Source organism: Coenobita brevimanus, chromosome 23 (genome assembly GCF_032717465.1).
Source record: "Coenobita brevimanus isolate Jiangsu-jjx chromosome 23, ASM3271746v2, whole genome shotgun sequence".
NCBI classification, from domain to species: domain Eukaryota; kingdom Metazoa; phylum Arthropoda; class Malacostraca; order Decapoda; family Coenobitidae; genus Coenobita; species Coenobita brevimanus.
The window spans coordinates 75015788-75040855 of NC_136976.1; the positions used below are offsets into that span (position 1 = coordinate 75015788).

The 25068-nt window shown below is 39.8% G+C and overlaps 2 protein-coding genes across 2 annotated transcripts in view; both read left to right on the forward strand.

Moving 5' to 3' along the window:
* The window catches only part of LOC145392912 (uncharacterized), a 9885-nt gene extending 1021 nt beyond the window's left edge, over positions 1-8864 (forward strand). The window contains exons 2-5 of the mRNA XM_080267198.1: positions 1438-1579; positions 2988-3097; positions 5814-5928; positions 8774-8864. Of these exons, the coding sequence (XP_080123324.1) occupies positions 1487-1579; positions 2988-3097; positions 5814-5928; positions 8774-8857 (402 nt within the window). The 5' untranslated portion in view covers positions 1438-1486 and the 3' untranslated portion in view covers positions 8858-8864. The remainder of the gene's footprint in view (positions 1-1437; positions 1580-2987; positions 3098-5813; positions 5929-8773) is intronic.
* Positions 8865-9600: 736 nt separating this feature from the next.
* LOC145392807 (uncharacterized) overlaps positions 9601-25068 on the forward strand; it is a 31685-nt gene continuing 16217 nt past the window's right edge. Inside the window, exons 1-6 of the mRNA XM_080267093.1 lie at positions 9601-9614; positions 10073-10131; positions 14045-14141; positions 15549-15654; positions 18587-18742; positions 20316-25059. Of these exons, the coding sequence (XP_080123219.1) occupies positions 9601-9614; positions 10073-10131; positions 14045-14141; positions 15549-15654; positions 18587-18742; positions 20316-25059 (5176 nt within the window). The remainder of the gene's footprint in view (positions 9615-10072; positions 10132-14044; positions 14142-15548; positions 15655-18586; positions 18743-20315; positions 25060-25068) is intronic.

Below are 25068 nucleotides of genomic sequence, written 5' to 3' on the forward strand. Positions count from 1 at the left end.
AAAACCACCAGAAAAAAATTGGGATATTGTATATTTTCATGCAGTCCACAATCATTCTGGTTATGTTTAGGGTGTTCTGCATCTCGCCTGTGCAAACGCCATTTCTTCAATGACACTTTTGTCAGAGATCAGTGATAATGGTACATTTTTTAATCCAGCTACTTGGCTGCCAGAACAGTTACTTCAGTCAGTTACTGGCTAAGTTGCCACCTAGCAGCTCAGTTTTGCAATGGGCTGTGTGAAAGTAGCAGGTGTTGTCCCATTCCTGCTCTAGTTTTTTAAGGAATGTGAGGTCGATAACTTAGGGAAAGTTGGGATTTGGTTGGGTTAGGATTAAACAGCTTGGGGTCTAGGTTAAGTTAGGTAACATCAGGGTAGGTTAATGCCTTAAATGGCTTGTAATTTACCTGTTTTGAGAGAGGAGGCCATATCTCAAAAACTTGTCACTTCCAGTGGAAATATATGAAAAATGAATCACATAAAGAATGCCTAGGTAAAAATCTTAAACTCATTGCCAAGTCGATTATGGGCAGAAATGATAATTCATTCATTCATCATCGAACCCTGTGTTGCCCCATGAGGAGCATAGGAGCCTGGGACTAGGCAAGTTGGGCTTGACATTTAAGATGAGAGTGACCAGGCTCACTCATCTGTGAGTGGCATTACATGAGCAATAAACCTCAACCACCACTTGAATATCAACCTTCACCTGCTTAGTCTGATTGGAGCGCCATTAAAAAAATTACCAAAATGATTGGTTGTAGGTGGTGGTGACCATCATCCACTCACTTGATGTAGTGCAGCCTGCTTCCTCCTTCACCTTTATCATTCTTTTTCCTGTGTCATCCCTCCTCTCTTCCATTTCTCCTATCTTTCCTGTCACCTTTTAGTACCCTTCTTTCCTTTTCAGGTGGCTTTATATTGAGTGACAAACCTAATGGTTTTTTGTAAGTCAAGAAGCCATTTACAGTGTTGGGTGGTAACCATGTAACCAACCTGTACGTGTTCCCTGCATGTCAACAATGGGTTGGCAGAGGGTTAGTGCCCCTTCCAGTAAAACAACTAACTCAGAGACAAACGGCCTCCCCTTATGGGATTATGGCATCTGGCTGTAGATAGATAGAGATAGTACCTAATTAGGGGAGCTGTGCCACCTGCCAGATCTTCACTCCCACGACATTAACCATCCAGACTACCAATAAACCTTACTTTGAAAACCTGTAAAACCATCCATGTGCATACCATCTTGGACCAGACCTGAGTGTGAAAGCTGCAGTCTAACCCCATGAGTGTCATAATGTAAAGGAACATGACAACCTATCCTGTGCCTGTTTCAGTATAAAGGAATCTGACCTGTAGCTACCAAACTCAGGATACCTTACCAGACCTATAGCTAATTGTATGATTATTAAGTGTAACTCACAATTACTGTCACAGGATTGTGTGTTGGCAGTTGACTGTGATGGTGTGGTGAAGCAGTTAAAAAATGGATGAGATATGTGAAACCTTGAAGCAGCGTGTGCTGTCCATTGACCAGCTGCATCAGCTGAACAGTCCCTGGCAGCATGAAGGAAAGGTGGTATAGATGCTACTGTTGGTTTTACATTGTAGTACTATGTGCATTATTTTCATATACAGTAGTGTACTACTGGTATTTGTCGATTTTACATTATCAGTTCTTTTATCCAAAAATCCGATTTCCAAACCACCACTTTCTTAAATATTTTTCATGTGATGGGATGTTGGTTCCAGCTGGTCCTACACTATCAGTGCACATCTGAGGACAAAGTTTTTCTTTTGTTCTTCATTTTAAGACAGATGACAAAGATTATGATGTACTACTACAGGATATGATGTCATATTTATTGATAACAGTATTGTAGGCTGTTTACCAAATTATTTTATGTCATTATGAGTCTGCATTCCATAATTTTCCATGTTGCATAGCTAAAGCTTTTTCATCCAAGCATTTTGGATATGAGACTATGTACTGAATTAATACTAGGCATGTAATTACAGTATTACATATTTTGCCATAGGGTGGGAAAGGAGATCCAGATGATGATGATATGATGACTAGTATTGCTCTTACTTGTAGAAACTGTTAGATGTTTACGATTATGATTTTCTCTAGTATTGATGAGTTATTTAAGAGGAGCCTGTGGAGTCACATGGAGAGACAGGCTGACGAATGAGGATATAAAGGAGTGTTGTGGTGTGGATGTGGATGTGATAGGAAGTGTTATGAGGAACACACTGAGGTGGTTTGGCCATGTGGAGAGGATGGAAGGTGAAAGACTGACGAAGAGAGTGTATGTGAGTGAGGTGGAGGGGGGAAGAGGGAGGGGGAGGCCGAGGATGAGATGGAGGGACGGGGTGGAGAGCTATATGAGAGAAGCGGGTGTGAGTTGGGAGCAGGACAGTGAAATGGCGGGGGACAGGACGACATGGAGGTGATTTGTTTGTGGCCACCCCAAACGGGATTGAGGCGTCTGGCAATAGATAGATAGATTTATTTTCAAACCAATAGCCAATCCAGTGTCACTGCTAAGGATTATATTAAAGCATTGATTCAGTTGTATGGTGTTTCTTAATTACAGTTTGCTGTTGTAATATCTTTCTTGGTTCCAGGTAATTATTGTCCTTTACTGTTTGTGACACTAAAGAGGGTGTCATAAGAAATATTTGAGGAACCAGAAGAGATTGTGCATGGACTAAGTTGTGTAAAGGCTGGTCTGCTTTTCAACCATTATGGGGCTAGTTACTGATGACCTTATAAGCATAAGTACTCTCATAATATAAAGTCATCAGTCATTGTAGCTTAAATGCTTGAGAATTGTATCCATGTTGTTTTGGCACGTTTTTTAGTGTATTGTACTCATAATTAGCTGAAGAATAACCTTCTGAGATTTCTCTTACACTCTTTGGGACATCCTGTATTTACTGCATGTTTGACATAATTGGTCTGACATTATTCTGTTTTGCAGCAAAAGCAGTCTGATGTGGTATGGTTAAAGGTAGCCAGACAGTTACTGACCAGAGTCTCTCAGTCGGCATCAGAGACATTTTTCAAGAATGTATCTCACTTCATCCAGATGTAAGTATCATCACTGTCCTCTTTAGCACCAGTATGGTTTGTCTGTCTATCTGTCTCTCACTCTGTCTACCTGTCTGTTTATCTATGTATCTGTGTCTGTATCCAGATGCCTTATTCCCAGAAGGGATGACTATTGAACAGATCACCTCTTTGTCATCTTCTGTAGGGATGCCTTTCATCCAGCTTAAAACCTGCTATCCCACCACCTTATCTCCCATCTCCTCCTCCCTCTCTCCCTCTTCACCTCATTCACATACATTCTTCCAGTCAAGCTCTCATTCTTCATTCCATATTCCAGACTATCTCAGAATACTTCTAACAGTATACGGTAATTTTTTTATAATTTGTCGTCCGTATGAATAAGTTGCCCATCGAGGCCCATAAAACTTGGGGTAAGTGTGTGTTGTACATCTGCCCTGCCAGTGTCAGGCATGTGCAAGGTGGCCATGACAATACGGATACAAGTGTCATTATATGTCCCCTGTTGGTGGTAGGACTTTATAATAGGTGATGTAGGAGGATGACATAATGGGTTGTAATGGAGTACCAGGAGAAAATTATAATGGGAAGCGACTGAAGGGTATGTGTCAGGAAAGGAGGTTGTGCATTTGTAACTCATATTTCAAACACAGAGATGCACATAAATATATGTGGTACAGAGGGACTGGGGATCATGTTGAAAGGAGCATGATTGATTATTTGCTCATAGAGAGATCAGTGCTGGGAATGGTTGCTGATATGAGGGCCGTGGGAGGACGATGTGGAGGTCTGTCAGATAATATGATTGTGATATGCAAGATCATGCTGAGAGGAGTGAGGTGGACCAGGAGAGAGAGGAGCAGTCAGGGTGAAGAGTGAAAGTTGAGAAGCTGAGGATTGAAGAAATGGCAGATGAATACAGGACCAAAGTAGGGGAGGAGTTGGAATTAGTAAATTGGAATTAAATGGATCTGGACAGCCTGTGGAATGCACATAGGGATTGCTTAGTTAGGAATGCTAAAGCAGTATGTGGTGTGGCAAGAGTAACAACAAAGAAGAAAGGTACGGCATGGTGGGATGAAGAGGTCAAGAGAGCAGTGAAGGAAAAGAGGAAGATGTGGCTATTGTGGGTACAGGACGGGTTCATTTGAAATAACCGAATATATTGAGAGCAAGAAGCACATAAAGAGACTAATGAAGAGAAAAAAGAAGGAGGTCAATGATCTAGGAAAAAAATGAATGCAAGCTACTCTGAGAATAGGAAGTTATTCTGGACAGAGGTGCGAAAGTTTGAAGGATGTAAGTGGTAGATTATTGAACCATGGGGATGAAGTAAGGGCCTGAATGAAAGAATACACCAAATCCATGTTATTCAAGAGTTCGTTGTTTCTGCATTTATAAATCTATATGCTTTTTCGTTGTTCGACATGGATGTCCCCACCATTTCGACAATTCAAACTGTATGCCGTCAGACAAACCAGCAGAGCTGCCCAGTCTCCTGCGTTCTTTTCTGCTAATCAGTTGCCTCTTCATCTGTCTGCATTTCTATTTGACCGTGGCATACTACAGCACCACCCAAGACCTCTACTATTACCATTGTCCAGCACAGTCCGACCTGAATGAATGTTTCTCCATCGCATGGTCGGGTAATGATTGCTCAAAGGATTAACAAACGCTCCTAACACACGATACTGTTTTGGTGCCAGTTTTACATAATGCACATCTTAGTTTGCGCTAGGATAGGTAGCTGGCTGATAATCACTGGGGGGTCCTGGGAGCGAATCCCCCCAGTTAGGTTTCAGTGCTTCCAATTAGGCTTCCACTGCTGTCTGTGGTTGTATATTGAATACATTTGAGTTTGTTTGGTGTGGTGACCTCATGTCCAGTCAGCAGGGTCGGTAATAAACATGCCATCGAAGTCGTTCAGGAGGCTTTCATTACCCCCCCCCCCATCCCGACGTTTCTTGGACAGTGGTACGCCCCAGTCCCGACATTTTTGGACCTTTTTTTTTTTTTTCTTTTTTGACTCAGGCATCCGCTTTTGGTGAGAAACATCGAAAATTCATAGAGAAATCGCTCACCTGAGGTTTAAAATACTCGATCCAGGTAGGAGTACCTCCTTACCTTACAGGGTTTTCAATCAGGCTGGCTGCAAAGAAAACGAGTTCTGTGGGAGGATAACTATTCCACACCACTCATAAACGGTATTTATTTATTTATTTGGTACGAATTTATATGTAGTCCTAAGAGTGGCCCTGTTTTGTCAGGTAAAAATAAGCGTGCTATATATGTTTGCCCATGTATCCATCCATCATTTCAAGCTAGTGTAGCCGTTCTCTGTTCGATGTATAATATGTATCATATAATCTGTGGAAACTTATCCCCGTGATGCAGAATCAGTATTCCAGGGGCATGAATGATGAATGATTGAATATTCATTCATCATCCAATCCTACATTGCTCCATGAGGAGCATGGCAAGTTGCCTGTGGCATGGCAAGTTGGTCCTGACATTTAAGATGAGAGTGAGCAGCCTCACTTATCCCTGAGTGGCATTACATCAGTCAGGGATGAGTGTTTCAATTGACATGTTTTTATTTATTTCTCCCCGTGTCATGTTTTTCTTCTTGATTTCTGGACCCAACCTCTCCCCATATTTTGCTGGAAAAAAGGTCCAGATAATGATGACGATGAGAGTGTAGCCATTTGAGATTTTCTAAAGTATTCCTTTCTTTCAGCAACGTAAGCAACATGGTGAAAACTAAATTGAAGCACCCTGAGCATATTGTGAAGAAAGACATCAAAGTATTTACCAAGCTACTCACCAGCCTGCACCGCACTCTGGATAATGTGGTGAGCTTTAGAGTGCATTTACTCTAATTTAACAAAGAAAGATTATTTAATTGGTATTCAAGGAGACTCTTTCGTACCTCATAACAAAGGTTTTCTTGAATTTCTTGCAACTGCAGCTCAATATTAAAGTTGTTTGAGTGGCTCTTTACTATCAGGTGAAAGCAGTGATTAAAGTAAAGAAGTTATTCATGGTTGATTAGCCCCTTCATTACAAGAGATCATTCATACATTTAATAGTCATCTGGAGACAGTTAAAAAATAAGCTGAAAAAATAAGATATTCAAGCACATAAGCAAAATCTTCACACGTGTACACTTCGCTTTTGATTATGATCAGTTTCGGACGAGGAGTTTTGTCTTCTTGATAAGTCGTGCAGTATGAGAAGTCTTCATCATATTGAATAAAGTCACACGAAGGTAGCTTTTTGTGTGTGGGGGGGGAGGGGGGGCTCTGGGCAAAGGCTTGAGGGCCTATCCCAAGGGGCCAAGTAGTCCTCCTACACATCTCTACATGTCACCACCTATCCATACCTCACTGTGGATGATGTGACAGGTCATTATTATTATTATTTTTTTTATATATATATTTTTTTTAATCAGATAGAGCCAGGATTCCCCAGGGGCTTGAGTGATGAGTGAATTGAAGCATTGCCCATTGAATTGGACAAACTTGGGTTGTCTGGACGTTGCTACTTCTCACTTTGCACTAGGGTGGGAAAGGAGGTCTGGTTGATGATGGTGATTTTTTTTTTTTTTTTTTAATAATACATCAGAGGAAAGAAAAACAAATGAATAAAAAAAAATAATCCATACACCAGCTTACTGGTGTCCTCCATTCATAAAAAATCTGTAATAGTTGGACTTGAACAGCTGTAGGTTGAGGTTTAGGAGGAAACAACTCCGGGGAAGCAAGTTCCAAAGAGATTCAGTTTGGGAAATAAAATATTTCTGCAATGTGGTAGTGTGATATTCCAGTCATGAGTGTTACTGGATGCCTGTGTAGCAAAGGGGAAGGCATGGAGAGGTGGCACTATGGATGCAACTTCATCTGAGCCTTTGCCATAAAAATATCTGAAATAATGCAACGGAGGCAACATTCCTTCTTACCTGTAGGGGAGGTAGTTTATTTGTAAAAGCAGGGTAGACTGGTGCATGGTTTTGCTAATATCTGTGAGCATCATCCCTTGAGAGTAAATGTGGAAAAGAATAAAGTGATGGTAATTAAGAGAGAAGGTGACTCCCTGTGTGATGTTAAAGTGAATGGAGAGAGACTGGAATTGGTGAGGGAGTTCAAATACCTGGGTACGGTGATAGAAAAGAGAGGAGAATGTGTAAAAGAAGTGGAAAGTAGAGTGACACAAGGAAGGAAAGTAGCTGGTGCTATGAATGCCGTTATAAGAAACAGGCTTGGAGTGTTGCAGCTGCACAAGGTGAACATGAAGGAGTGTTAGTGCCAACTTTAACACATGGATGTAAGACTATGGTGTGGCATGAAAATGAAAATGAAAAGTTAAGAGTAAGAGCAGAGGAGACGGTACTGTACTGTTGAGGAATATATGTGAATTACAGAGAGTGGATAGGGTACAAAATAATGATTCCTGAAAGATGCGGAGTGAGGAAGTCTGTGGACACAGAATTGAAGAGAGAGTACTGAGATGGTGTGGTCATGTGAAGAGAATGGATAACAACAGAGTGATGAAAAAGGTATATCTGAGCAAATTTGAAGGAGGGAGGGGGCGAGGTAGGCCAAGAAGAAGGTGGAGGTATATGGTGGATGAGTGTGAGGAAAAGAGGTACGGAAGTTGGTGGGGCTAAGTTCTAGTACTGCGATGTTTTAGCTGACTTTCTCTAACGTAGAATTTCTGGCAAATGTACTGGCAAGGATTTACAATTTACCACTTGGGTCATTTGTAATGTTACCATCTGAAGATTTTAGTGAGAGAATGGGTGATGACTTGTTAAAGTTATTATTGAAAGAATTGAGAGTTGACTAGAATATTCTGTTATCATTAGGACTGTTAAGGAGGTTGGATGCTTGGTTGTGAAGGAAGTTTGACAGCGAGATTTATTACTGTTTTTGCATGGTATCTATCAGTTTTAAATTGACATAGTTGATTAAGATATTTTTCATGTTAAGTAAGAATTTTATGCTAATGATTTTTGAGCTGTTGTTCTGGCACAATTTCTATCAAACCATTGAATCCAGTGATTACTATTTAGTTTGTTCTGGATACTTCTAGGTAGTTTGAATATGTTAGAAAGGGCTTCTAGCACTGAAGGCCATATCTAACCCTTCCAGTTAGAAGAGTCTATCTTGAAATGAGTAAATCATCTGGGTATATGCAGTAGTGTATAACAAGAGTATAATACAGTACATTGCTCCCCCACTATCCGTAGGTTCCCTATTGCCGGGTTTGGTTTTTCACAACGGATGCTGTAGATAATCAGTTCAGCATTTCTTAGGGTCTGACTACCCATAATGGTCAAGAAGTAGCCAGGAAAGGTATGATAGTGCTTCCATATGCTTTAGGGCTAGGTAAATACATGAAAAACTCTTCAAAATAAGCAAAATCGAGATGCTCATCTCTTCAAGTAATCTCAAGGACTTGGCTGCAGAGTTTTGCGCTGGAGAACAGCAGTATCATGCATCAGTCTTTGGTAAAGGTGGCAGCTCCGACATAATGAAGTTATGTGGTACATAGGAGGACTGCTGGACCTCAGGGAATGGACCATATACAAGTCTCTGCCTAGAAATGAACACCTACAAGAAATGAGTGATGTACTGTACCTGCATGATTTTCTGTACTGTATTGTTGCACTATAATGCTTTGCGTTTCTCCTAACAGGACTTGCCAGTTGCTGAAATAAACAAGCTAAAATCTGTGATCCTGGCAGCAGTGATTGATATGAGAGCTGCCCGAATTAGGTGAGTGAATGGTACCGTACTGGATTCTCATCGTTGGTTTACTGGTGGGGACAAGGAGTTTATCTCTCCGTCCATCCATCCATCATCCAATCCTGTGCTGCACCATGAGGAGTGTAGGAGCCAAAGGCTAGGCAAGTTGGTCCTGACATTTAAGATGAGAATGACCAGCCTCACTCATCCCGCAATGGCATTATATGAGCAACCCAACCCAACCATCCCTTAGATATAAACCTGCACTGGCTCAGTCCGATTGGAGCCCTTTACTTACCCACTGAACCATCAGGTGCCATAATTTGTTTATATGGTTACCACCCAGCATAGTAAATGGTTTCCTGGTGTACTGGAAACCCATTGGCTTGTCACTCAGTGTAGAGACTATAAGGCAGCACTACGCTGAGTGAGTGGATGATGGTGCCCCCACTTACCACCAAAATATATATATATATATATATATATATATATATATATATATATATATATACTGTATGTCGGCTGAAGAATCACACTATCATGACCATGAAATAGGATACAAAAACGTCTGCCAGTGTGGGTTTTTGTATCCTATACTGTATGTATATAATTCAACAATTATGAATGTATTGTGATGAGTTTGTTGGGCTCCAAAGATTGCATCATTGGGTGTCAAATGTCATTGCTCATGGTTTTGTCAAGAAGTAACCATGTAGCCAGCTGATGCCTAGTGGCCTAGTAGGTTAAAGTGCTCCAGCTGAATGGAGGCCATAAGGGATGCCATCTGGGAGGTGATGGGATTTATTGCTCACATAATGCCATTCGTGGTTGTGCAGGGCTGGTCACTCTGCTGTAGATGTCAGCACTGAGTAGCCTTACCTTGGACCTATACATTTCTAACACAGCAAGTAAGGATTAAATGATAGATATTGATAGTATTCCAAGAGGGTTAAGTACTATTTTATATTTATAATTCATAAAAGTTTCCCATATGAAAATAAGAGGTTGTTTGTGGTAGGTTGGGGCGCTCACCATCCACTCACTCGATGTAGTGCTGCTTTTGGGTGTCTGCCCTTTCCATCCTTCATTCTTTCCTTTCTCTTTTGTCTCATTACCTCTTCCGGACTGTGGCACTTTTGTAAGCATCATAGAATTGTTTGAAAGTACTGCAGTAAGAATGAAATATAAAAATATATCATACGATTGACAGGTTTAACACAAGCATAATTTTTACCATATTCTGTTCCAGACCAAAGATTGAACAGAGCACAAAGTCCCACATATCGTCTGACCTCAGCAGCACATGGGGTGAGTATATAGTAGAGTAGGCAGAGAGGGAAGGGGGTAATATGGGATCACAACAACAACAGTAACTGGAAAATTCCATAATAAATGATGTGTAGTGTGTGTAGAGTTAGAAGCACAGCCATGATACCTTAATACATTATTAAGCTATTTTGACTTTAACACATTCAGTTGAAGGATGCCTCTATTATTCTTGATACCCTTAGGTAATTTCATGTACTCAAGAAGAGACTTCAAACGTGATTTAGATATAACCTCCATTAACCCTTTCAGTACTGTGGCACTCCTGTGCTTAACAGAATCATCTGGAAATAGAAAGAATGAAATAGAAAAATATGTCAGAGGAAAGAAGGGGTTAATAATAATAGATTAAAGGGCATCACATTAATGGGCATATTTTGTCACATTGTTACCGACTCACTCAGTTTCAAGAAGCTTCCTCCAAGGAAAGTACAGTAGTGTGTAGTGAAAGTTTCCAATTGTCACAGATTTATTTTCGGTAGTGCCTGCAGAAATTTCTGATGGGGGACACTTTCCCATGTGACCCTGAAAATATATAAAGCCCCATCCCCAATTTGGGAATTGTTACGACCAAAATACAGTTTTATATTCATTTTATTTTCTGTGATTATTATACAGTACTTACATAATTTTTACACTGATACATTTACTGTCATAATGATCCGAAATTCCTTAATATATTAGTTCAAGGGAGTAAAACGTTTTTCTTTACGCAAAACATATTGCTGTTTTAATATTATTCACTTGCGATAGTCCAAGGACATTAATATACAGTATAATGAGTATTGTTGAGGCATTTTGACATGTACACGAGTGATGTAGAGAAACACGAATCTGAGACAGAAGTTAATTTCTGGCTAGTTTTGCACAGAGGCTTCTTCAGAGGAATGAACTTTTCCCAGGTTAGTCGGACTTATATGCCCGGCTGCAGGATCACACTCTCGGTTAATCCTTTCTCTGCAGGTCACTGATTGGTCCATTACCTTTCCCTCTCTGACCTGATCATCTGCACTGCTATGTGAGACCACACCACTTCACGTACTCTCTTGTTATTATTTTTATTGTTTGTTATGTAGAGTGCCTCCAAAGCCTTTCTTTGTGCCTTTGTTAGATTTTTCTTGAATATATAAATCAGACTGACCTAGGAAAAGTTCATTCATCTGAAGAAGCCTCTGTGCAAAACTAGTCAGGAATAAACTTGTCTCAGATTTGTGTTCCTGTACAGCACTCATATATTATGAGTATCTTTACCGGCAGTAGGCTACAGTGTACCAACATTTTTTTTTTTTTTTTTTTCTCACAAGAGAAATCCTTTTGAGTATCATCGGATCATCAAAATATTATACAATACATTCACTTGTACAGTACAGTCCCAGTTAGCCGGGAGGCTTGGGGAATTTACCTTCCCAATTACAGATTTTTCCCGTATTTCTGATATTCAAATCAAATTTATACAAAGGCTATAATTATCACAGCAGTATATACAATTCAGGTACTCACCACTCACATCAGGGGCCACTCTAAGAGATTCCACCTGAAAAATTGCCTTGTAAACACACACCATGGTCATAACGCATGTCCATGCAATGCCTAGCAGTACTGCAAAATGCTCAAGTCCATTCTGTTAACCGCTGAATTATTCGTGTATGTACTGTACTCATAAAAATGGAAAAATAAAGAAATAAAATCTTGAACATTTATTGGTGAACTGATGTTATATTAAGACTGCACTGTAGAATTATCACGACACCTGTGCCCCCACAAGAGCTTTGTTTACTGTCCCGGCCCGACTGTATTTCTTCCCCACCTGACCACCACCATTCCACCCCTCACCCACCAATCAGCTGTTTTGCACAAAATAAAATAAATGATGTACATGTGAAGTGCAAGCATATTATTATTATTATTATTTTTTTTCCCAACAAAGTAAACCTTAATTCCTATTAACATTTCCCCCCCCTCCCCCCCCAATTCTACCAGCGCATATGCATTCTAAGATGAATTTATGTGGTGCAAGTTACAGTTAGTAGGTTAGGAAGAAAAACGCACCAGCGTTTGATGTTTGCTGATTTGCTCTCTACCGAGATGTCTGGTTTACAAATTCTGTGCCTGTCTTTGAAACGATTTAACCATCAAATACTGAAATCACACTTGACATATATTCATTTTACTGTGAAGCTCTCTCGCTTTTTCTTGTATAAGAGGACCAGAAATAGGTGCTTCCTTGGATCTTTTTAAGCAAAACCACTCGTATGGCGAAGAGTATGCCTTTTTTCAATGGACTTACATGTCCTGTTTTTCATGAAAAATTCATTGAGCTTGGATGCTTGAGCCTTGATATAAATCATTGAATTTTCTACATTATATTCAGTCATCAGTGTTTTATAATGTTTGCCTTTTTCAAGTCTGTTGCATATGTCCAGCTTCTGTTTCAAGGTAAGCACGACACACTTATGTTTAGTTTGCACTTTAGGCATTTTGGAGTGTAGAAATTACCGTCTATCAGAGCAACACAACAGCAAGAGAGGTTGTTTACTATCTGGTGGTAAAAAGCAGACGTGATTTGTGGAGGGTGGGGAGAATGACTGAATTCAAGTATGGGAAAGAGGGGGAGAGGAGGGGTGATTAAGAGGATTTACTAGGGATTTACATTAGCCAGAAATGCCTGCACTTTGCTTTGTCTGACTTCACTCAGCCTCACGTGAAATGATGAAACGGTGGTTTGGCGGTCCATTCAAATTGGCCCACAGTTATAACTTGCTGACATTTTTACCAGCCCTTGAATTTTCATGTTTTTGTGAGTACAGGTATTCTGTTTGTCTGGATACCAGATAGCAGGGATTGTACTGTATAAGTAACCTGGATCAGTTGCTAGCAATTCAAGAAAATATTTTAACACTTAGAAAAAGAATTCAGTCAGTTGTTTATTGAAATGGTAGAATATTAACGTGATCAGAAGTAATGGCAATGAAATTAATTACATAACTGTAATGCTTTATACTTTATGCATACCTCTAAAACATACCTGTACTAAGAAAAAAAAAAAAAAAAAAGGTAATGTATTACGAGACAAAATCAGCACGCTTCTATACCCTTCGAGAAAATATATCTATTACTGCTGAAATCATTCTCTGGTAATCATCTGACATGGCTTAGTGAATATACAACTTAGCAAGACCATTTAATCGATCTTTTCCCGTTGCTGCCCTTCTGTAACTATTTATATGGTTGAGGGTCGGCCTTGGTCACCTAATGGCGGCTCTCCACGCTGCACGATCCATTGCAGCCTCCCTGTTCAGTCCCTTAACCTTGAGGTCACACTTAATGACCTCGTCCCATGTCTTTCTCGGTCTACCCCTCATAACCCCACCCCCAATATTAACACTTCTCACCTTCCTCACCCAATTATCATCCCCCATCCTCTCCACATGTCTAAACCATCTCAATCTACCTCTCCTCATCACAACACCAATACACTCATATCCCATCCTACAGTATACAGTATATATATATATATATATATATATATATATATATATATATATATATGTGTGTGTGTGTGTGTGTAGTTGTAATACTTGCTTGTTTCTTTTATTTTATTTTTTTTACCAACGGTATACTTTTAAAAAATTAGCACTGACTGCACCCCCACACTGATGGGGGGGGGGGCACATCTCCAAGTGCCCCCCTTCCCCTGTGGGTGCTACTGTTTACTTTTATCAGACTGTTTCTGCCCTAGTGAGTTTTCTCTCATTTTGAAAAGTGAGAAAATTCACTAGGACATGATGATTCCACCCTGTTTATTCTATTATCTAGGGTTATCACATCATTACCAGTGTATTATTATTTATTTATTTATTTATTTATTATTATTATTATTATTATTATTTTTTAGGACATTCTGATGAGAGCATATTGGATACACTGCTGCACTCTAGGACACTTCTGTGCCCTAAGACCAGACGACCTCAGATATTTCTACCACTTATCAAGTAAGGGGAATGCAGAATGTTTTGTACTTTTTGTTAGTTTTTCTATGTAGATACACTTGTTACACCCGCTAGATAGTAAGTCAATGGATTTATTCCAACTGGCAGCTGTATATCAAGCATGTATCTATAAACAAAAAGGATATTTGTGCATTTGGTTAGCCCTGTGAAGTGAAGTTAAAATTTCTGGAACTTGGATGATGTGCGAGTGGTTGTCTTGCCCAACTCTCTTGGTGTGCTGTTAATAGTTCTCTTTCTTTTCTATTTTCTCTTTCCTTATTTTTGGATCATACTGTACCCTGTCTGTAAGTGAAAGAAAAAAGTGATGTTGATGATAGAATCAGCATTTTAAGGCTGGGATGATATGTGAATGATTGTGTGGCCTATTCAGAGAACATCCTGTTGTTAGTTCCATTCTTACTTTTTCATTATTTATTTATTTATTTTTTAGTCCTGTCTCACCCCTTGGTACTGAAGAGGGATGCCTGTATGCAGTGGTACTGATGTAACTATGTAGCTCTGTTGCTTGGGTATACAGTACAAGTATTACTCATCATCCTTCATAGTCCTCAAAAAGGGGTTGATGGACAGCAGGAGAAGGGCAGCTTCAGCCTGCAGTCCCCTGGGATCACATCCAAATGAGCCCTGGGGCACAGTAACATGACATCTCATCCCTTTTTTTAGGTGGCAAGAATGGTTTGGATGATTATGAAAACAGCCAATCCAATATTCTTTCCTTCAAGGTATAGGGAGCTGAAATTTGGCTACCATAGTCCAGTAAATTTTTCTCTTTCAGCATACAGTAATGACTTTTTTTTTTTTTTTTTTTCCTTACTACTGCCAGCCAGTTATTTGGGTAAGGAGAGGCATCTCCTGTAGTTTGCAAATCTCTTAGCATAGAGTTAATTGAAATAGTTCATTACCCTTGCACTGCTATTTGTCTTTCCTGATCTGAATGAAATCATCATGTGGTTGCAGGAATTTGGTATAAAAGGTGTCATTGTATTGAAGGGATAAAGGGTAGCTGTCCTCTGTAGGTTTAGTCAGGGGCAACAACTCATCTAATACCTCTTCTACCACTCACTTTTTCAGATGGCAAATACAGTATCTGTAAGCTGAGAGAGAGATCTGGCATGTTTCTCTGCCCTTTGATGATGGTCTTTGATACATGTTTGAGGGATGAAAATGACATGTCATAGACAAAGTAGACACAGTAGAAGAGTAGGCAAAATTTTGTCCTAGGTTGCACATGGTCATAAATATAATCACATGTACAAATATATTCAGATGTACAGTATTGCCTAGTTGTTTGCCTCTACTTGCTATTAGGGAAATGAAGTGAAAAGGGTACATGACCAACTTAACTCCCCTTGGTGACATTGCATGTTGGGAAACTGTACTGTATTTCAGGCATGTGGTCTCAAGAGCCAAGACCAACAGAAGATTGTCTCCCGAGTCCTACCTGAAGTACTTACTATTAGGAAAACTGTGGCTGTTCATGATTAACAAGACAGAGGTAAGTGGACTTTTTGTAGGCCAGCACAGAATAGTAACTTGACATTAACCAGACATTGTTTATATTTCAAAAGATTTTGTGTTTTCCAGTTCCTGTTTTTAGTTATGTTTATGCTTTTACCCGAGTATTTAATGGACATTGTTGTAAAGTTTATTTCATTTGTAGTTTTCTAGAAAGAAATAGTAACAAAAAAAAAAAAAAAAAAAAAAAAAAAACTTTCAGTAAAAGTGAAATTTAAATTATATCAGTGTGGGTGTATTAGGCATTTAATTATTGCCATTTAGAAATAACCTTTGAGTAGTGCAGAAGTGTAAACTACATTTACACCTGTTGGATTAAAAAAAGAAAAACATTAACCCTTTAACTGCAGGGCGTCACTTTCATGATGCTCGGGAGCAAGGGATCATACTGCGGGGTGTTACTTTTGTGATTCTGTGTTATTTTGAATTTGCCTGGGCTTTCAAGTGGTGACTTGTATCATCTGTCAGTACTACCAGTGTCCAGCTATACTCAGTTCTGCTAATGTCACCTGTACTCCCATCCACTGTTGACAGTTTAGCCATTTTTCTCCTGTCCTTGACTCCCCCCCTCCTTACCTCCCCTCCATTACCCTCTCCTCCTGCCTGACCAGCTCTGCTGCGCTACACAAATCCTGGACGGATTTTCCCACTCATTTTATCCATTGAAATGTGCCCTTTGCCCTATTCTTATACAAAATAATATATAAAAGAAAGAGAAAAGGTAATTGATACTGCCATACATCTGGAATGGGCTAATTATCACCTGGCAACACCTCATGTGCACTCGTTCGCTAGTTTTCCCTGTTTATTTCCCCTTGAAATATGCTGTATGACCTGTTCTCATAATAAAAATATATATAAGAAAGGAAGGGAGAAGCCTAAGTGATATTTACATTCACCTGGAACTACCTAATTTATTACATATTGTCTAGATTTCCTGCCAATCATTTCATAGCGTATATATTAGCAGCTATCACCATGCTGACATTGGCAACCTTTCACTGCCCCTAGGCCACAGTATTCAGTTTACTGTCGTCTTTCAAGGTGAAACCACGTCGGATTTGCGCCTGTCCAATTCCACCGCATTTTAGCCCCATGCAAAGGGCCCTGTGACCTTTACCCCTACTAAACCTCGTGTGTAGGGGTAAAGGGCTAAGTGACACTGTTGTGGAACGTGAACTGGCTAATGTATCAATGATAATGATGGACAGTGACTACGATCTTTCTGGGGACTCTAAAACAGTGCAAGTGGAAATGTAAATAATGTGTAAACAGCAAGTGAAAGCAATGAATGTAAATATAACTAGACAGTGGAAAATAGTTTTATAAGTTACTGCAAGTGACAGTGCATAACATAGTGTAAATGAAATAGAAATGTAAATAATGTAAATAAAATAGAGAATGTAAATAGAAATGTAAATAAGTAGTAATATAAGAATACGAGTATATATACTAGGAGTAATGAAAGTGAAAGTGAAAGTTTCGCTCTAGCATGTATGAATACTGGGAATTTGAAGGTGAAAGTGACAGCTTCGGTCTCTATGCTAGTATACAGAAAAAGTGAATGCCAGGCGTGAAAATAAACTACTAGTACTGAAAGAAACTTATAGATAAATATTGTATATATAAATAAGTGTAATAAAGTACTAGGAATATAAAGTGTGAGTGTGTTTATAAATAATAAATGACAACTCTGCCTCAGAATACCATCGGGGAACCAGCACGGGAGGAAAGCTCGTATGTGTTCGTAATTTACATTGCTTTCACATTTTTTTTTTTTTTTTTTTTTTTTTTTTTTTTAAATATGGATTCCAAACTACTTGAAATTTATAGAATAGTGTTTGTAGTTATAATATCAGGCAGTGGTAACCATATTACGGGGTATCGGGAAGTGTAAAGTGGAGACTTCGTTACTCAACGACGGTTGTCGACGAAGGCTCAACAAACATCCCAGGGGAAAGCTGAAGGTATGTGCCATATGCATATGTAATTTTAATATTCTAGGAGTAATAACTGATTTTTGGCAAATATTTTTAAAAAGTCAGTCGGAGCGCGAATATCCTCGCGGGACGCGCAAGGAGCACAAAAACATCCCCGCGGTGTAGGAGTTAAATAAGACAGATGATTCTTGTTTGTCACCAGTATATGAAACTGTTTGAGAAACAATCAGTTAGTGCCTAAGAAGAAGAAGAAAAAAGTGTGCACCATAGAACATCATGACATAGCACTAACCAGTTATCCTATTCCGTTGGCATGGAATTTAGCCCTAATTGCCATCTGCTTTCCCATGCTAAGTTTTTCTCCATGAAGTAAGGCTTTGGGGAATACATTGCTATCCCTAATTTAGTTTTGAACATGGTGATGCTTAACTGGTTATTGCACTGAATGTCTCATATTATCCTAGATTTTAACTTCACTAATATTCTTTGTCAGTTTACTTTTCCCTTACCAGCAACTTCTGTGCTACCTATATCAGCTGCATTGTGTCCAGAAATCTCATAAGTATTGAATCTTGATTGTAGCTCTCTTTTCATCTATTTGTTTATGAAGGATTGGGTTTTTAGTTGCTCTTGCCTTTAGCTTATTTCTGTCAAAAAAGTTGGGCATTTGATTACTCCATCACCCTACAAGCTCAGTCAGGGACAAAGTATATGTTTCCTATTGTACTGTCTTACTGCATACATCTAGCATGGTGCCACATCCTGGGCAAAAGGATTAGGTATTTCTATCCCTACTCAGCAATGATCCCTCCTCCTCCTCCTCCTTTTCTTCCACTTTCTCTCCCCCCTCCTCCTCCTCACCTTCTCAGTTTTGCTCCCTCTCTATGCCTTTCTCCCCCTCTCCTTTCCCTTTCTGTTCCTTTAACTGAACCAACTTTGTGACTCACTGTACACTGGCAAACATTCTGCCAGCAGCTTGTGAGGGCAAGGAGTGAGATTGTGAAGTGCGTGAAGATGCCAACTGGACTAAGAGCATGGGCGGAGCAGCAAGGGAACACGTGGGTGACAGACGCTGGGGACAACACACGCCACATCCTTCGTAATATGACCGTCTCTTTAGCTCTTAAGGTGAGGCCTGTTTGAAGTTATGATATAGGTTTAATGGTGCAGATGCCTGTTAGGTGGCACTAGCATTCTTGGGCTTTGAATGATTGTGTGCCCAGTTGCACTGTATGTGCTGTTGATAGTTCTCCCATTTATGTAGTTTGCCCTTCATTGTTTCTAGATCTTAACTTATCTCATCCTTGGTTGGGAAAAATTGTCATGATCATGATGAATTTTATTATAGGTCGGTGGAGGCGCTCACCATCTACTCACTCAATGTGATGCTGCTTTTGGGTGCCTGCCCTTTCTTCTTTTCCTTCCTCGTCTGTCTTTCTTTCCTTCATTCTTTCCTCTTCATTCGGCTTATGGGTGACTTTACGCTCCCTCTTATGTCATTCTTTCCTTCATTCTTTCCTCTTCCTTCTGCGTATGGGTGACTCTACACTGAGTGACAAGCCAAATGGTTTCCGGTACACCAGGCTGAGATGTGGGCGTCATCCAGCCCTCTTGAGTTATCAGAAGAGGCTGGATGACTCCATCGCTGATGCCTTTCCAGGATGCAACACAGCACCTCATACTATTAAGCACATTATGGAAGACTGCATTGCACACAATCGCCTACACCAACAACACAACATACACTCATTGAGAGCTCTGTGGGAAAGCCCGGTCTCCGCCGTGGCCTTCCTTAGGGACTTGGGGCTGTTTGGCCAGACTGCCTAGGGAACAACTACTACTACTGCTGCTACCATTTACTACACTGGTGGCATCCATATAACCAAATTGTGGTGCCTGGTGGTTTAGTGGGTAATTAAGGCGCTCCAGTTGGATTGAGCCATTGTGGGTTTGTATCCAAGGGTGGTTGTGGTTTATTGCTCACATAATGCCACTGAGGGATGAGTGAGACTGGTCACTCTTATCTTAAATGTCAGGACCAACTTGCCTAACCCTGGGCTCCTACACTTCTCGTGAGGCAGATGGATGGATGGATGAATTTTTTGCAATGCACTTTCCTCTTGAGATATTAAGGTGTCACTGTTATATAGAGGACTCTGTTCAGTGTGTAGAACTTTGTGACCAAAATCCCTGACGTCAACCAGTGGCCATAAGGTGGGATTCAGTGCTTAACCTATGTGTAGTAAATGGTACCCAGTTATAAGTAGTGTCATGATCCCCATCCACTCACTCACAGTAGAGTGATGCCCTTGGGCGGGAAAGGAGGTCTGGATGATGATGATCACCTTCAAATCTGAATTCCCATCCAAGAGATTGGTGAGGTAGCAGATAAGAGAATGTGAAGTGCATAAATTGGGATGGTTATGCCTAAGAAGTACAGTAGAGTCAGAATTTATGTGGCTGTGACTGGTGTCCGAATGAGAGTATGGCCCTTTTCATTGGGTATGCTGTTGAGAGTTCTTTCTCCATTAGGTTTGTTCTTACTCTCTGGACCCAACCTTACCCCATCCGTCGGTGGGAAAAAGTGGTTGGGATGATGATGATGATGATGATATTTCAATATGAAAATCCATTGTTGACTTTCAGTAAACTTAAGTCTGTACCAGAGTGTATGAGTAAGTCATTACACTTTTCTTTTCAGGCTTTGTATGGTGAAGACTTAGCAATACCAACAGCAGGCCAAGCTAACCAAGAACTAAGTAAAAAGAAGAAAAACAAAGTGGTTCTTCCCAAGAGACCTGTAGCGCAAGATAAATGTGTTTCACTTGAATACAGTGAAGACAGTATTAGCCAAAAAGGTTTGATTAAAATGCAAACAAATAATGAAAGAACTTGTCCTGAAGCTCACATAGCTGGAGGTACACCACATAGCAAAACTCTTAACAGTACTGAAGGTGTGCTTAAAAAAAAGGGCAGAAAGTTTGTGACAGAAACATATGAGGGAGCATCTGAAATTGTTAAAAGCAAAGACACAAACAGTATTAAAAATGTGCTGAAGAAAAGGTCAAAAAAAGTAAAGAGAAAAGCGAGTGGAACCTTGGATTCCAAAATAGAGAAAGGAAGCATGCCTAAGAAAAAGTCAAGAAAATCAGAGAGAACTGTTAGTGAATGTGGACCAGAGAGCTCTAGACACGAGGAAGGAAGTGTGCCAAAGAAAAAGATGAGAAGAGCAGCGAGAACTGTAAGGGAGAGTGGAGTCCAGAGTTTCAGAATAGAGGAAAGAAGTTTGCCTAAGAAAAAGTTAAGAAGAATAGACAGAATAATAAATGAGAATGAAGCTTTGAGTTACAAACCAGAGGAAGGAAAGACAATGATAAATAAATTGCATCCAAATGTATGTATGCAGGATGCACTGGTGAGGTATGAATTTGCAGAAAGAGACAGTTCCATAACCAATACAAGTGCAGTAAGTAAAAAGAGAAAAGAAATTTCCTCAGGAGATCAAGAAACAGATATTCCTAGTAAAAAGAAGAAAAAGAAAGCACAGGTACAGATTGTTAAAGAAATTTCCTCAGGAGATCAAGAAACAGATGTTCCTAGTAAAAAGAAGAAAAAGAAAGCACAGGTACAGATTGTTGAAGAAAAATCCAAACAGTTCAAAATGTCAGGTGAGAAAATGAGTCCCGAAAAGAAAAAGAAGAAAAAGGGTAAAAAGGAAGTTGTGGAGGAAATGGAAGAAAAAACAGTTGTACTTGTGAATCAGGATGAGGTATGTCATTTGCAACCTGATGCCAAAAAGAAAAAGAAAAAAGAAGAGAGGAGAAAGGAAAGTGATTTGATTGGAGAAAACATTACCATACCAGAGATATTTGAGACAAAGAGAAACCACATAAATGTAAGCAAGAAGAAAGTAGAGGAAGGAGAAGGCATAGTTAAAAAGAAGAAAAAGAAAGTAGAGTATGGAGACAAGAAAGTAAAGGCAAACCCAGTAATGGTTGTACAGAAAGTAAAGAAAATTAAGAAGGCAAAAACTGGTCAAAAGAAATTAAAAGACTTTGCAGGTAAGAAGACAAAGCCAAGTAGTTTGTCATCTTCCATCTTACAGGATGATTCTCTACCAGCTGAAGAAGACAATGTAGAACCAGATGTCACTGTTAAATCAAAGAGTGGCAAATCAAAGGATAGCAAAAGAAAATTAAGTGATTTTGGGCAGGGCAGTGCAGCTGTAAGTGATCAGTCAGTGTTACCATCTAAAGAACATGGTGTAATACCTGGCCATATCAATGTTAAACCCAAGAAGGGGAAGTCAGAGGAGGACAGAAATATACTTTATAGTTTTCAACAAATACCAGACAAGATCAGTGTTAAATCCAAGAAAGGCAAATCAAAGGAGAACAAAAAAAGATTAACTGCTAATGAGCATAGGTCAGACAAAACAAAGCCAGTTTTGTTGAGCAGTGAAGACAAGACCAAGTCAAGAATAATTAAAAATGTGTTGGCAGATCATCTGAAACCTGAACAAAATGTCTCCGGTTTTACAGTCATCAGTATGGAAGGTAAAGATGGGAGAGTGCCCAATTCATCTGGAGAAGCCTCCAAGACAATAGCAAGGAGACGAAAGGATTTCCTAAACTTTGGTGTACAGAGCCAAGACACTCAGTTAGTTGTAGCAAAGAGTGCATATTTGAAAGAGACTGTGAGAGACAGTGTTGCAAGTAATATTCTCACAGAGGAAAGTATAGGTAATTTCAGAACAGTTGAATGTGATGTTTGGGATGAAAGTGAAGAGAGTGACAGAGAATCTGAAAGTCTTGATATAAAGGCAGAGTCTGGTAGTGACATTGAATCTGATGATGATCACTGTGTGGTGAAGGTTGAAACTATGAAGGAGGAATACGAAAGTGACAATGACAATGATGAGCTGAGAGAGATCATGAGCCACTTATCAACGAAGAAGGAATCTGAAAGTGACAGTGATGAAACAAAGGAGACCATGAGTCACTTTCCAATGAAAGAAGAACCTGAGAGTGATGATGAGGAGAGAGTGAATATTACTGCAAAAGATGAGATAGGAAGTGACACCAGTGAAGAGAAGGTGAACATGGCTGATATAATGAAAATGTTACAAACCAAAACTGACAGTGACAGTGATGAAGAACTAGAGGAAAATCAGGATAGGCCTATAAACTTAGAAACAGTCCGGAAATGTGATGCCAGTGGAGGGGAAATAAAAATCAGAAACCTGAAAGAAGAATCAAGTAAGAGTGAAGCTGAATCTCTTGTATTACCAGTATTTAAAAATGAAACTAATAGGAAGAAAGACAAATGCTTAAGGATCATAACATCAGAGAGGCAAGATTCTGATTCAGATGAGGATGACAGTGAAACAGATAAAAGTACAGATGATGATGATGATGGTAGCACCAGAGAGTATAAACACAAAGTACTAAGGAAGTATGCTGCAAAGAGAGGTGAATCAGACAGCTCAGGTGATGAAGAGGAACCTGAGTGTAAGATAGATGAAAATGAAAGCAGTGTAGTCAGTAACAAAAGCTATCCAAAACAAAAGAGAGCTGCATCCTCCCATGTAAGACAATCTAAGGATGGAAGAGGCTTCATTAGAGATTCTGAAAAGGCACTGAGTAATGTGGATGGGAGCTGTGAAGTTCATAATGACAGCATTGAAATTGTTTATGAGGACACACTTCTAGCAAGGAATGGAACAGCACTGAAACCTAAACCTTCTCCTGGTAATCTTAAAAAGTTGGGGAAAATAAAGGATATGTCAGCTAAAGCTCATACAGGTATGCATAAAGTATCAAAGAAAAATGCCAGAGGTGTAAATGCAAATGGGCTTGATGTGAGGATAGAAAAGAATGAAGTAGTTGAAAGTGATTATGTGTTAGAAAATGAGTTTCGGCCAGTCAGAGATGATGATGAGAAGGATGAAGTTCACTTAGATGATGACAGAAGTGAAAATAGTTTTGAAGGAACGGTGTGTGAGGTTAAGAATGAAGGTAGTTACACTGAATCACTCAAAGAAAAAACACAGCGAAGTGGAAGTGCTAGAAATGCTGATGATTCTGATTCAGACCTCAAGATTATTTCAGTGAAGGAGGCACCTATACCTAGGGTCTCAAGAAGGAGGCGGAGGCACAGTGACTGGAGTGACATTGATGAGGCATCGGGTTCAGAGGATGACATTGTTCCCTGTGATGAAAAAACCAAGATGTTCACTGATGAGGAGACCCAGGCCTACCACAAAAAGCTCAAGGCTGCGGAAATACAGAGGAAAGTTGAAAAAATAATTAAGCAGGAAGAAGAGGTCCTGAAATGGAAGGAAAAGCAGCATGATATAGATCAAGATGCAACCCAAAAGAAAACAGATTATTCAGATTCAGTGCTGTCTCAAGCAGATCATAAATCTGATGGGAATTCAGTAAATCGGATGTTTAATAACCTTTATAGATCTAATACCTCAGTTCCAAAAGGAAGCAGTCATCAAGATCGTACTCAGAATGACAAGGAAGCATGTACCCTTATTGGTGACGTTAATAAAAACAGAGACTCTGAAGAATCAAATGATGTTCAAGATACCGGTACTACAAGAGAAAGCAAGGAAGATGATGTCAGAAGTATTGCAGCAAGTCAAAGTTACTTATGTGCTGATGGATGCAGTCAGTCTCTTCCATCCGTGAACTCTGTAGATGATGAAGAAGTAGATGAAATATCAAGTTCTGACACAGAGAAAGATATTGAGATTGTCCTACAGACTATTTTGAAGGACACTGGTCGGAAAACGAGCATCCAGGGTCTGCGAGAGATCCTTCTAAATGATATACATGTTAAAGAGGAGCCAGTAGATAGTGAGGAAGAGGAAGATCCCAAAGACAAAGACAGCCCTCGACGTTCTTCCCTCGTGGATAAAGCACTTAAGGTGTCAAATTACCTGATTCGTGAATATGGTGGAGATTCCAGAGATGTGGAGAAGGAAGATCCCCATAATAAAAAAGAAGACCCCCAAATTGAGAAGAAAGATCCCTCATATGAAAAGGAGGAACTCCTAAATGAAAAAGATCCCCCAAATGATCAGGGAATTCCTCCAAATGGTAAGGGAGATCCCCCAAATGAAAAGGAAAATCCCCCAAATGAAAAGAAAGATCCCCCAAATGAAAAGGAAGGTCTTAAAAATGAAAAAGGTCCCCCAAATGACAAGGAAGATCCCCCAGATGAAAAGGAAGGTCACCCATATGAAAAGGAGGATCCCCCTAATGAAAAAGAAGGTCCCCCAAATGACAAGGAAGATCCCCCAGATGAAAAGGAAGGTCTCCAAAATGAAAAAGGTCCCCCAAATGACAAGGAAGATCCCCCAGATGAAAAGGAAGGTCTCCAAAATGAAAAAGAAGGTCCCTCAAATGACAAGGAAGGTCCCCTAGATGAAAAAGGTCCCTCAA